General features: G+C 62.9%; 2 protein-coding genes across 2 annotated transcripts in view; one reads left to right on the top strand and one right to left on the bottom strand.

The window, feature by feature from the left end:
* Nucleotides 1–987: 987 nt before the first annotated feature.
* LOC112114213 (guanylate-binding protein 1-like) lies at nucleotides 988–7907 on the bottom strand. Its single transcript, XM_026660168.2, has 10 exons — nucleotides 7718–7907; nucleotides 7344–7471; nucleotides 5789–5898; nucleotides 5186–5388; nucleotides 4593–4835; nucleotides 2899–3179; nucleotides 2408–2620; nucleotides 1747–1849; nucleotides 1433–1626; nucleotides 988–1203 (listed from the first exon to the last, which is right to left on the bottom strand). The coding sequence occupies exons 1-10, from the start codon at nucleotides 7902–7904 to the stop codon at nucleotides 988–990; spliced, it is 1878 nt and encodes a 625-aa protein (XP_026515953.1). The 5' UTR covers nucleotides 7905–7907.
* Nucleotides 7908–13155: 5248 nt separating this feature from the next.
* ZNF428 (zinc finger protein 428) overlaps nucleotides 13156–13379 on the top strand; it is a 3463-nt gene continuing 3239 nt past the window's right edge. The window contains exon 1 of the mRNA XM_024210808.2: nucleotides 13156–13220. The gene's annotated coding sequence lies outside the window, so the exon portion shown is untranslated. The remainder of the gene's footprint in view (nucleotides 13221–13379) is intronic.

Raw genomic sequence — 13379 nt, 5'->3', positions numbered from 1 at the left:
GACAGCAAGATCACACCAGCTCCGCGGGGCCCTGACCGGGTCGGGATTTCACACAGCGGGGGGGGGGGGGTTGGTTCCGTGTCCATTTCCCGATGTCCCCGCCGGTGCCAGCCAATCCCGCTGCTTAAACTGTCCTCCAGCATTTGCACTGCCAGGACCTCCCTGGGTATTTCACTAATAAGCGGGTGAGAACTCTATGCCCTGCCAGGCCCTATCCTGGCTCCCAGCCCCCCTGCGCTAACCATTAGACACCACATCCCTCCCAGACTGGGGAGGGAACCCAGGAGTCCTGGCTCCAGGCCCCCTCTGCTGTAACCACTAGCCAACCTGCGGTTTAGCAATCTCACAGCATTGACCCTGCCTTGACAGCCCAAATTCAGGGCAGCCAGGGCGGGTTCGCAGCTTGTCCCGGCGCGCCGGCGTCTGTCCCGCATGTTTCTTAGTTTCAGGAGTGTCGATTCACGTCACCAGAGAGCAGCAAAAACACCCAGACATGAGAGTGAGGTTTGTGGGGGAGGTTTATTTAATTGCATAGTTTAAAGCTGTCCGGCTGCAAGGAAGGGAGAGAGGCGTCCCGTCCGACGCCCACGCCAGCTCCCATCCCTCGGCCCGGGGCTGGGGAGGTACCTGGGGCAGAAGGCTGCCTCAGCTCCATGTGTGGTTGTCTGGTGGCCACCTCGCCTGGGTCCTGCCCCACAGATCAGGCTAATAGGCCCAACCATCCCAGTATCCCTCTCCAATAGCACCTGTGCATCTTGAAGTAGCACGTCTCCCACAATGCACCCTCCCTGCAAGGCTCTGTGGGTGAGATATTCCTCCCTGACCTCACCAGCGTGGGGGTTGGGAGCTCTCGGCGTTGCAGTCAGAACCACCCAACGCTTTGCTGGACGTTACTAAGCTGCTCGCTGGCAGAGCGTCCTGTGGCAGGGGGTTCCGCGGGTGAACAGGCCGCTGGGGTAGCGAGGCGAGCGGGAGGCCGGGGGCCCCTCAGAACATCCGCCGGACGAGGCTGGTGACGACCCCGGCGGCCTTGCCAGCGAAGCCAGGTAGCACGAGGGTGGCCACATCGCCCAGCACCCCCAGCGCCGATTGGATCCATGACGGCTTCTGGATCTCCTCGCTCTGCTGCTGCAGGCGCTGGATCTCGTTCTCCAGGCGTCCGGCCTCCTCCCGGAACCCCTCCTTCAGCAGGGCCTCCTGCTCCTGAGGGGCAGCGACAGCATGAGAGGGATCCCCAGCCTGCCCCATGGGACAGTCCCTGCCCCACAGGAGGGCGTATCCCGCCCCTTGCCGGCCATTTGCTAGCGCCCTGGCTGCCCCATGCATGGGAGTCCCACCCCCGGGCAGGCTGAGGCCGGTGGCAGGGGCGCCGTTCCCTGGGCTGTGCCTATCCTGTCCCCGCAGCGCCAAGCACCCGCGGCCCCCCCGGTACCTTGAGTTTCTGATCCATCATCTTGCCCTGCTCCTCCAGCAGCTTCTTCCTCTCGTCCTCCAGCTTTGTCTCCAGCTGCCGCAGGTTCTCCTGGTAGCTGCGGTCCTGGTCCTCCAGCTTCTGCTGCAACTCAGCCTCCTTCTGCTGTAGGACCTGCTGCTCCCGCTCGGCCGCCTCGGCCCGGCCTCGCTCGGCTGGCATGGGGAGAGAGAGGTGGGTTGGCATGGGGAGGGCCATGGTGACTCTGCCCACCAGGGCTGCAGCCCAGGCACCTTCTCCCCCGCCCCAGCGGCATGACATCCCCCCAGTGGTACCTGCCATCTCCTTCTCCTTCTCCGTCAGGGCCTCATCCGTCTGCAGGATGGACTGGGCCACAGCCTCCTTGGACTGGAGGAACTCCTGCAGCACCTCCTCGGCCTGAGGATGGAGAGTGGGAGACACCAGGTCAGGGGGGTTTGTCCTGTGGGGCCGGATCCGGGTCGGGATTCTGGATCACAGCACCAGGGAGTAACTGGCTGGCTAGGCAGGCGGGGGCTGGAAGACAGGACCTTTCCCCTCTAGGGTTGCTGGCCCTGATCCAGTCCCAGGGCAGGGGACTGGCTGGCTCAGGGGGGTTCGGAATGGGGCATGGGGCCTTTCCCCTCCAGGGGGCGCCAGCTCCAGAATTAGCATTTCATTCCCACTCGACACCCTCGGTGCCTGTTCCGGATGAGCTGGGGACTGAACACGTTTTGTAACAGAACAACCAACCTCTTCAAACGATCGCTAACCGGCCCCCGCCAGCAGCCCCAGCAGAGCAGCTGAGGACTGGGTTGGCCACGGGAACCTGGCCCGGGGCAGGCTGACAGCGGGGAGGTCTGTGTGGGTGGGGTAGACACATTCTGATGCTGCCCCTGATGTTTTCAGCAGGGCTTCCTGGGCTGCAGAATGAGGGGACGCACAGACAGACAGAGCCAGGCTCCAGCCCTCTCCTACCTTTGCCCCCTTCCCTGGCACCTGCCAGTATCTCTCCACCACATGCCACTGGTCGTCCTGGAAGCGCTGGTAGCCCCCGGGCACCGAGTAGACCCCCGCGCCGATCCGGTCATCCAGCTCGTCCGACAGCTCCAGCAGGGCGGCCATGCAGCGGTCCGAGGACGCCACCTCATTGCGCCGGCAGAGCTCCTGCTTCTGCTCCTCCAGGCGGCGCTGCCAGGTTGGGCCCAGACAGGGCAGGGGTGAGCCAGGGTGGGGGGGGGGAGTACAGATGGGGCAGGGCCAAATGGGCAGAGATGTGAGCCAATCCGCATGCACCCGGGGCTGGAGATTGGGCTAGGTCCCTTTGGCCTTGCATCTTGGGTCTCCAGCTAAGCAAGGGCCAGAGCTGGGAGATACCTGGGGTAAGGGGATCAGGGGAGCCCCATCCCCCCCATCCCGCAGAGGGGCAGCTATCCCATAACCCCCGGGGCCGGCGTGAGGGGCCGTACCATGAGCTCCCCTTGGAAGCGGCGGTCGTCATCCTTGAAGGCGCGCGCCATGAACGCCCGCAGCGCCTCCCGCTCGCACTGGGCGTGCAGCTCCAGCAGCGCCTGCACGGTCTCCGTGGGCAGCGCCGCCCGCCGCTCCCGCTGCTCCTCGTAGACAGCCACGGCCTCCCCCACCGCCGCCGAGTTCTCGATCTGCGCCAGGGCCAGCACCGCGCTCTCCAGGCAGGGCACCGCCCCGCTGCGGATGGCGTCCACGTAGGTCACCGCCAGGTTCCCCAGCACTGCCGGAGGGGCAGGGTCAGTGCCAGGGGGCCCAGCGCGGCCGGAGGGGCAGGGTCAGCGCCAGGTTCCCCAGCACTTCCGGAGGAGCAGGGTCAGTGCCAGGGGGCCCAGCGTGGCTGGTGGGGACAGGGTCAGCGCCAGGGGGCCCAGACCCTCCCCACACCCTCCAGGACCCCGGCTGCTCCCCGCCTGTCCCTACACCCCTTGACCTGCCCTCCCACTGCAGGACAGACGCCGAGCCTGGGACATGCCCCCCTCCCAAGCCCGGATTCGACCCAGTCCCCCCATCCCAGTCACAAATGCACCCCTGTCCCCCTGAGCAATTGGTGCCTCGTCTCTCGGGATGGGCCAGGCTTCGCCCCCCCAGCCGCAGGGCCCTGCTCAGCCTTTCTCTGGAGCCCAAACAGCCCTTTGGGACCCGGGCATCCCTCCCTGGGGAGACGCGCCCACCCTGCCAGCCAGGCCTCTCCCCATCTCCCCTGGGATCCACTGACCAGATCTGCTCTGTTGGGCTCCTCCCACCTGGCCTGTTCTCCCCCATGGGTCATTTCCACAGCTTTGTTCCATCCCTTGACAATTTTCCAGCGGCCCTTCGAACCGTGCACCCCAGAGCTGGGCGCAGGCTGCAGCGTTGTCCCCACCAGCACTGGCCATAGGGGACCCCTCCCGGCTTGGTTCATCCCACCCAGCACCCCATGAGCCCCGTTGGCCCCAGCATCGCATGGGGAGCCGGTGACCCCCTGTGACGAAGTGGGTTTTTCCTCATTATGTTGTACATGAGCCTATATGAGCCTGACTGTTTTGCATGAATGCTGTGTGTGCCTCAGTTTCCCTGGGTATTGCACCAAAGCCTGGGTGGTGGGAATGGGGGGGTGACTTTTGCTGAGACCCTCGTAGGCGATGGCCAGGAGAGGGTGCGACCAGGTGACGCTGTGCCTCGGGAGTGAGACAAAAGACCAGAGGCAACGGGCATGTTGGGGCCCGGCAGCTTGAGGCCTGGGGGTGGGGGGAGGGAGGGCCAAGCCCTGGCTCTGGGCTCCCCTCCCACCAAGATGGACTTCACTGAATGTTCCCGCTCCCTGTGCTCACAAGCTCTGTTCTACGCTGGGTTCCCCACGACTAATAACCCGTCTGGGTCACTCGCTGGCTGGGAGTCGCTGCTGGCTGCAGGGGGGGCAGGGCCCTTTGGCTGCCCCAGGGGTCCCCCCCAGGGGGACTCGCTGCGGGGAGCTCGGGGAGAACAGGGGGCTGAACGCTCCAAGGTCAGACTCAGGAAGGCCGAAGCCGTGTAGGCATCTTGCCCTGGTGAGAGAGGCTAAACCAGAGTCCTGGCTGGCTTCGTTCGGAGCAGTTCCAGGCCATCGGCCCTCTGACTCCGTGACCGCCCCAGCCCAAGGGCTATGCACACTTACTGGCCCCGGTCACCACATGGCCGCCCAGCAGGGTCTTGGGCTGCGACGTCTCCCAGATGTGGTGGCAGAATAGGACCACCTGCTCCCGGAACTTGGAGTCCAGCTCATCCTCCCGCAGCTCCTCCAGCCGGGGCAGGCCGGTCCTGTCAGCCGGCGGGACGAAGCCGAAGCATTTCCGGGCCGGGAAGAACTGGCGGATGCACTCGCGAGGCAGGTTGAAGAGCTGGGCTTGCCGGCTGCTGCCTGGGGAGGAGACGGGAGCTGGGCAGCAGCCCTGCGCCGACATGCGGCTGCTTCTGGGGGGCAGCGCAGAGGCTGTTGGACAGATTCCCCTGGGGGGAAGAGACCCCGATATCCACAGGGGATTGAGGGGAGCCGGGGAACTGTCCCAGCTGGAACGTGGCCAACTCCCAGGGACTGGTAACCCCTGCAAGGTGTCAACAGCTTGGGTTTGTGTCTCGAGCAAAAGTCACCCCCACTGCAAGCACAGCGCCCCCTAGTGCCCCCCTGGGGCCAGCCCTGACAGCCAGGGGAGAGCCCCCACCCTGCCTCCTGCAGCACAGCACCCCCTGGGGCCAGCACCGCTCCCCTACCTGGCTTTAGTTTCAGGGAGTTCTCCAGGTACTCGTCCTCGGTGATCTTCCGCCCGTCCAGCTCCAGCTGCAGCGTGAAATCCCGCACGGCCCACACGAAGGCCGGGAAGAACCGCACGAACTCGGCTGAATCTTCCCCGTCCTGCCGGCCGCCCCTGCCCGCCGCCTTCACCTTGATGCGCTCCGTCAGCTCCGTCACGTAGCTGGGGGCTGGCTAAGGAACTGGAAACGCAGCCCCCCCACAGGGCGGTCGTGCTCCCACAGGGCCCCCCAACCCACCTGCAACGGGGGCTCAGAAGGGACCGGGGGATGGGGAGGATATTCCATGACGACACCAGGAAGCAGGGATCGAACCCACCACCCCCAGGGTCCAGAGCAGCCCCCTGCAGCACTGGAGCTGAAGCAGCGACTCCGCCAGCTGGTGGCAGTAGTGGGTTGTTACCCACCACACGGAGCAGCCACTAGAGGGGGCCGTGGTGCACACCCTGCGCCATGGGTCACGATTTCGCTGGGGGTCAAGAATTTGGCTGGAACCGTGGGGCCTTTCCTCGGGGACATAAGCCCCCCCCAGCTCCCCCAGCCCTGGCCCGCAGGCAAAGATACTGCAACTTCTCCAGGGCGAACTGGTCGATGGTCCCTTTGCTGTTGTAGACCAGGGTGCTGCTGAGCAGCACGGCCAGCGCGAAGATCCACGTGTCGTTCTTCGTGTCACCCTGGAACGACACCCACCGTCACCGTCCCAAGTGTGTCCCAGCCGCAGAGCTCAAAGGCCATTGGAGAGCAGGGCAGGATTGCCAGCCCCACAGCACAGATGGGGAAACTGAGGCATGGGGGCAGGGTGGCCAGTGGAACAGCCCCCCAACTCTCCGGAGTCCCAATTCAGGCCACAATGAATTCCCATTCTTGGAGCCAGGAGAGTCGCTATTTGGGGTTGGCGTATTCCCCTCTCCCACCCCGTTAAATCCCCAGCTCCCGGAGGCACGGGAGGGGGTGGGAGTTCACATTGCTCTTCTTTTACTGAAGTAAGTTTATAACCCACGTGACTCTATTTAAACTTTGGGAAGGCGACAACCCCCTCCCCCCCCCGTCCCATGGGGTCCAGCTGCAGCAGCCCCCACTGCAGGGCGTGGGGTTTGCAGCTGCTCTCGTGCATTTTTCGGGTCCCGACTTTTTTTTGCCCCCTAGTGGCTGGCGATACCGGCTCTTGCCTCCACCTAGCACAGAGCGAAGCCAACATATGGCCAAGGCTGCGGGATCCTTCTCCAAGGATCCATCTTATCGGCCATGTCTGAGCCCCTCTCCAGAGCGAATGTATTTATCGTCACACTCCCTCTGGCAGGCGGGGTGGGGAAACTGAGTCCAAGGTCACACAGGGGGTCTGTGGAGCAGGGATTTGAAGCTGGCTCCCCCAAATCTCAGGCCTGCCCTCCACTACTAGAGTGGGTCACAAAATTGTCACTGAAGAACACTGAATTGTTGATACCAAAATCACTGGTGAAACAGGGTCGGTTAAGGTGAATTTCTCGACTTGAAAAATTATTGGAGAAAAAGTTTCAGAATTGTGGAAATAGCCCGACTGGCCGTTTGTCTAACTGGAAACTTGCTGTTTTGCAAGGCAAAGCGACATCTCGTTGCCAACATTTTGGTAAATTTAGACCCAGTTAAGAAAGAAAATAAAAAGGTGGAAAATCAAAATGAAATGGTTGAAAATGATCCAAGTTTTTGGCGTGACCCGGACCCAGGACACGTTTCTGATTTTCAGGCCCTGGCACTTTCCCCCCATTTTAACTTTTCATCACGATTCGGGATGGGAAACATTTTCGATATCTCAACAGTTCTCCCCAGACAGGACAAGCGTTTCCAGCCACGCCCCTGGGCATCCCGTTCCAGCCCCGCCACGGCATCCCCAGATCTCCCAGAGTTGGCACTGCCCCCCTCAGGGGGCGTCACCCCACATCAGACAGCCCCTCCTTCCCCTACATGGGGCTCGCTGAGTCTGTCCCTTCGCAGAGGGAGCTCCTTAAATACCCCATCCCCTTTCCCAGCATGCCTTGCCCTGAACTACAAGTCCCAGCAGCCCCTGCGTGCCGAGGGGCGTTCCATCCTGCTCTGCAAATTGGCTGATTCTCATACACTGCCCCCTCCCCGCCCCACTCACCTTCTCCACGTCGCCCAGCCCCTCGGTGTCCAGCAGCACCAGCGTGTGGCCGGCCCGGCGGGGGTGGGGCAGGCACCACATCCAGATGCCCTTGGTGTGCGACTGCACCGTGGCGCCCAGCGAGAACCCTGGGGAGAGAGAGGCGGAGCTGGGACAGTCACAGAGCGAGGGAACCCAGGAGTCCTGGCTCCCACCCCCTCCCCCCACACTAACCACTAGACCGACCCCCGCTCCCCCAGCGCCAGGGAGAGAACCCAGGAGTCCTGGCTCCCAGCCCCTCCCCCTGCTCTGACCACTAGACCCCACTCCCCTCCCAGTGCCAGGGAGAGAACCCAGGAGTCCTGGCGCCCGGGGGCAGGGCTCACGTCTCTCACCCGTTCTCTTGCTGGCCAGTTTGTTCATGAGGTAGGACTTGCCGGTGCGGTACAGCCCGGCGATGCCCACCACCACCACGGGCTGGGAGATCTCCGCCAGCACCTGCAGCGCCTCCTGCTGCACCCGCAGCTCCCCCGCCGGGCTGTTCTCGATCAGGCAGATGGGGGTCGGCATGGGGATCTCCATCGCGCTGGGGGGGGGGCCTGCGGGACACAGAGCGGGGAGGGTTAGCGCGTGGGGGGCCAGACATGCGGGGGCAATGAGACTCAGAGCCAGGCCCCCCAAACTGCGGGAGACCCTTCCACCCGCCCCGGGTGCAGCGTACGGACCCCAGCGTCGCCCGCGGCTGCTCACCCCGGGGCAGACAAGCCCTGGCACTCCTGGGCATCGCTTCAGACCCCCAGCCGGTGCCCCTTGAATCACACCTGGCGGGGCTGCTGCTGGACAGGCAGGACGGTCCAGTGGTTAGAGGAAGACTCCCCACCACTTAGGCCAGGTTTTGGAAGGTGTTTCGTTGTTGCTGCACTCAGCACTGCAAGGCCTGACTGTCCCTGGTCTCAGCTGCTCCGTGCCTCAGTTCCCCCATCTGTACAATGGGGATAACAGCGCCGCCCTGCCCCCCCAGGGGGAGTGAGGGTCAATACATGAGCTGTGGTGATGGGGCCCCTAGAAGGACCATATACAGGGCAGCCAGAGCCCACGGGATGGAGCCATGGGGCACGCGGAGGCCTCTTGCCTCGATTACACCCCGTCTCCGAGCTCTCTCCGGCTGCCCGGAAGCCGCGGGCTGAGCTGAGGTTGATTTGTTTCCATTCAGTAGCCGGAAAATCCAGGGGAAAGAATTGTTTCGACTCCTCCCGAGAGGGGAACGTGTCTGGTGGTCTCGTCAAAGCAAAACCCCCGAAATAAATCTGCTTGGGGGCTGAACACAACGTTTAACCTTTGTACATTTTTGTTTTTAGAAGAATCTCACCAGGTGTGCGAACTTCGGTTCCAAATGAACCATTCGACCCCAAACTGCCCCCGCTCCCTTTTCCATGGCATTTCTAGGCAGATTTTCACCCTTTCTGGCTCTGTGGTTTTAACACAACCCAGCTCCATTTTGACACAAACCGGCCTTTCGAAACGAAACGCTGCCACCGCTTCCCCTCTGGTTTTCTTCCAGCCGAAAATCCTTGGTGACCCTGTGACCCTGCGCCCCGTAGTCCTCACCGTGAGATGATGATAGGGTTATGGCAGAATTCTGCTGCATTTTCTACAAGTCACGTGAGGGGTCATTGGACAAGGGATGGTTTGCTGAAGAGGATCATCCTAGGTGTGCGCATGGAACATTTTGGTATCTGAAGTTATGAATATTGACTGTGTATCTGTACATCATAGGTAGTTACACCATGTTTTCAGTCTAGACAGCGGGTGGGGAATGGCCTGTTCAGGGCAATGGGCCATTAGGAAAGAACACCAGGCCTTAGGAGAAGCTCATCTCCCACCTGGGGAGCCTCCCTGAGAACCCCACACACAGCCTGTGAGTGACGCTGCTGTGACGCTACAGAGACATGCGATGAGACCACATGACTCCAGCCTCCATCTTGGGGTGTCAGTATTTTCCCACAACCCGGTCTGGGAACCAAGCTTCGGAACAAAGGGCTCCCGCCAGATGCTAAAGCTGTATGAAGTGGGGAGTGACGTCACCTGGGGCTCTTCGCTCCCCACCCAAAGAGACCCCTGGAAACACCCGAGGAACAAAGACTGACCGGGGGGAAGTGCTGGCCCCAGGCTAAAGGGATTTCTAGTCTGTGTATGGAACAGCCGGGGGTTCCCAGCTGTCAGCGAGGGCAGCTTGTCCCTTAAGGATCTGCAGCCGGCGTGGATCCTCCATCAGGGTGAGAGTCTGCGAATTCACATCCAATCTAGTGAGTGTATTAACTGAGTTTGCGGTTCGGTGTATTTGCTGGGTAATCGGCTTTGGTCTGTTTGCTATCCCTTATCATCACTTCAATTTGATCTTTTGTAGTTAATAAACTTCTTTTATGTTTTAATCCAAACCCGTGAGCTTTGCCTGGAGTCAGGGCCGGCTCCAGCGGTTTTGCCGCCCCAAGCGGCGGGGGGCAAAAAAAAAAAAAAAAAGATAAAGCCGCGATCGGCGGCACTTCGGTGGTAGCTCTACCACCACCACTTCATTCTTTGGCGGCAATTGGGCAGCCGGTCGTTCCCTCCGAGCGGAACCGAGGGACCCGCCGCCCAAGCCCCGGACGTGCCGCCCCAAGCACCCGCTTCCTGTGCTGGTGTCTGGAGCCGGCCCTGCCTGCAGTGCTTGGGGAAGATCTCGGCTTGGTTCGCATAAGTGTGCATTGTTCTCTTCACATTGAGGGAGAGGCGGACGGGGTGTTAAACCCATGTACTGGCCAGCGTTGACCAGGGCCGGAGGGCGCTGATCTGGGGCCCAGGCTGGGAGGCTGGCGGTCAGAGAGCCTGCGTGTAACTGCAGCTGGGTGTGGCCCGACCTGTGTGATGCTGGTGGAAGTGCAGCTGGGGGGGTTTGCAGCGTGTCACAGCAGCACAGGGTGAGAGGGAGCCCAGGCTGGTGGGTCAGGGGGCTCTGGGATACCCCAGTTCCAGTGGAGCCCCGGGGGGAACCGGTCACAACCCCATCGGCAGAGGAAGGGCACTGGGGTCTGTGGGCCCATTCACAGCCGCGGTGACGGAGTTAGGGCTATGGGGTAGTGTTATGGGGTTAGGGCTATGGGGTGGGGGCAGTTATGGGGTTAGGGCTATGGGGTAGGGTAGAGTTATGGGGTTAGGGCTATGGGGTAAGAGGTAATTATGGGGTTAGGGCTATGGGGTGGGGGTAGAGTTATGAGGTTACTGCTATGGGGTGGGGGTAGAGTTATGGGGTTAGGGCTATGGGCTGGGGGGGTAGTTATGAGGTTAGGGCTATGGGGTAGGGGATAGAGTTATGGGGTGGGGGTACAGCGAAGAAGGCAGGTGTCAGGGGTTAAGGTTGAGGTCTTAGGGCCAGGGTCAGACCCTGCTCTCCACCCCTCCCCCGGTGCCGCCGCGCCCTGCCAACCCCCCCAGCCGGGATCGCCCCTGGCCCCAGCCCCGCGTTACCAGCTGCTGCCTTTGCTCTCGCTCCACACCCAGGCGATGGCCCCTGCCCGGGCCCGGCTGCCCCGTGCCCCGACTCTAGTCGCTCCAAGCCCCGGGGGGCAGGGGAGGAGCCGGGACCCACCTGCCTTGGGGCAAAGGCGGCTCGGTGTCCGCTCGGTGTCCCTCCCGCGCCGTCCGTCCGTCCGTGCGGCTCAGAGCTGGGCTTTTGCTGCACCTGGTCCAGGAAACAGGGGACGAGTCAGATGGAAACTGAAAGCGGAGGCTGGAGCCGGCTTAACTGCTTCAGACTCAGGGATGGGCACCCACACAGGGACCCTGACCCCCTGCGTGGCACAGCCCCTCGCCCAGCCCCGACGTCGGGCCGAGTCGCTGCTGGCCCCGAATCAGGGGTTACGGACTCCAAGTGACAGACTCCACCATGGACACCAGTTCAACCTGCGAGTGCTCCCTGCCGCAGGGGAAAGCAACCCTCCCCCCGGCCCCACACACACCGGGTTTCCCGGAATCAGCCCTGTGCTACGAAAGGCTCCGGCTGCTTTCGGTTTCTACCTGAGCCATTCAGGGATTGGAGCTGCCAGACCCAGCTCGCCCCCCGGCCCCGGGATGTGGGTCGGCACCATGGACAGTTCTCTGACAGAGGCGGTGTCTGGGGATAGATAGATAGATGTGGGGTCTGGGGATAGCTAGGTGGATGGTCGCCCACTAGCCAGCACACATTGGTCCCAGGTTGGACAAACCCCCATCCCAGCCGCTCTCAGTTCCTGGCCCTGCCTCCGCGCCGGGGGCTGCACGTGACGACCCCGCGAGGTCCCTTCCAGCCCCACGTTCCCGTGGCTCGATAACAGACTCACGCGAGCCGGGGGATTTCACGGCTGGCCCAGAGGGGGAGGTGAAGCAGAAGGTCTCTCACCCGTTCTCCTGCCGGCCAGCTGGTTCAGGAGGTAGGACTTGCCGGTGCGGTACAGCCCGGCCATGGCCACCACCACCACGGGCTGATCCACGCCACGCAGGGCCGCCAGCGCCTCCTCCGTCACCTCCAGCCCCCCGTCGGCCGGGTTGGCGATGAGACACACGGGCTGCTCCATCGCCCACCTGTGGAACAGCAGGCGCAGAGCTGGAGCCGTGGGAGAGTGGGGGAAGGGCGGCTCCGGCGTTTCCCTGCACCCCAAACCCCTGTTCTCAGGCCGCTCCGCAGGGGCCGCACCCCCCAGCGTGAGAATCACTGTCAGACACGCGACCGCTGCCTCGCCACCCTCCCAAGAGAGACGCCGCCAGGGGAAGTGACTCGCTGAAGGTTGCGTATGAAGTCAGTGGCAAAGCAAGGATAGAACCCAGGAGTCCTGGCTTGAAATGTTTCAACTTGGGAAATTGGGAATTTTCATTCAAAAAATTTTACTCACAAATTCCCAGGGTTTGAGAAATTTCCCAGGATATAGAAGCACTGCACCGGGATGAGGGCACGACAGGCCAGGGCACAGGGCCCCTTGCTGCCCAGCCAGCTCGCTCGTGGCGCATCGGGCCCCCAAGCAGGCGCCCGCCTCCCACCCTGGCAGCGCATCACAGGCCCCTGGAATGTGGGATCCCCCGCTGTGGGCACTTGGGACCCAGGCACCAGCTCCCCGTAGTTTACAGACTGGTCCATTGCACCGCCATGCATTGCACCAGCCCCGCCCCCAGTGTACGGACCGGACCATTGCACCAGCCCCACCCCCAGTGTACAGACAGACCATTGCACCCCGTGCATTGCACCAGCACCCCCCCAGTGTACAGACCGGACCACTGCACCCTCGTGCATTGCATGAGCACCCCCCAGTGTACAGACCGGACCATTACACCCCCGTGCATTCCACCAGCACACCCCCCAGTGTACAGACCGGACCACTGCACCCTCGTGCATTGCACCAGCCCCACCCCCAGTGTACAGACAGACCATTGCACCCCGACCTGCATTGCACCAGCTTCCCCTAGTTTGTGGACCGGTCCTTTGCACCCCCAGTGGTGCATTGCACGAGACTCCAGATCTAGACCATACCAAGGGGAATAATGAAAACGAGGAGCATTATTCCCCTCATCGCAACGGTAAAAATGGCACACTCCGTCGCACATGCGCAGAACCCTCCATCGGGACCAAGTCGCCCCTGCTTCGCCTCCTCCACTCGGCGCAGGCGCATCGACTCCGGAGAGGAAAGCCCCGGCGTTCGACCTCTCTCATCACTGCGCATGCGCAACACCTTGCGTCCACGGCGCAGACGTGAATGGGCGGCCCGCGCACGCGCAAAGACCCACGTCGGAGGCGCTGCCGGGGCCCCGCCCCCCGCCTCGCTCCCAGTGCGCCTGCGCAGCTCGGTACTGCCGCGGCGGCCAGACGGGACCGGGTCAGGCCCGGAGGAGCCGGTGAGCGACGGGCGGCGCGGTGCATGGCGGGATAGGGCGGGCCTCCCGCCTCTCCCCCCGGGGCATAGCGCCCCGGTGCATGTGGGGTCGGACCCCTCGACACTCCCCCCCCGGTCCATATAGCCCCCGCCCGGTGCATTGTGGGATGGGACCCTCCTC

Source organism: Terrapene carolina, unplaced genomic scaffold, assembly GCF_002925995.2.
Source record: "Terrapene carolina triunguis isolate 2854851 unplaced genomic scaffold, T_m_triunguis-2.0 Scaffold718, whole genome shotgun sequence".
NCBI lineage: Eukaryota > Metazoa > Chordata > Testudines > Emydidae > Terrapene > Terrapene triunguis.
This window is presented reverse-complemented; position numbering and strand designations above follow the sequence as displayed.

Bases quoted from the DNA above. Each gene is read 5' to 3' on its own strand.
- LOC112114213 (XM_026660168.2), bottom strand. From the start codon at position 7,904: ATGGAGATCCCCATGCCGACCCCCATCTGCCTGATCGAGAACAGCCCG. The intron at 7,472-7,717 runs GTGAGAGACGTG...CTCTCTCCCCAG, and splicing joins ACTGGCCAGCAAGAGAACGG to GGTTCTCGCTGGGCGCCACG. The intron at 3,180-4,592 runs GTAAGTGTGCAT...CCCCTCCGGCAG, and splicing joins CCATGTGGTGACCGGGGCCA to TGCTGGGGAACCTGGCGGTG.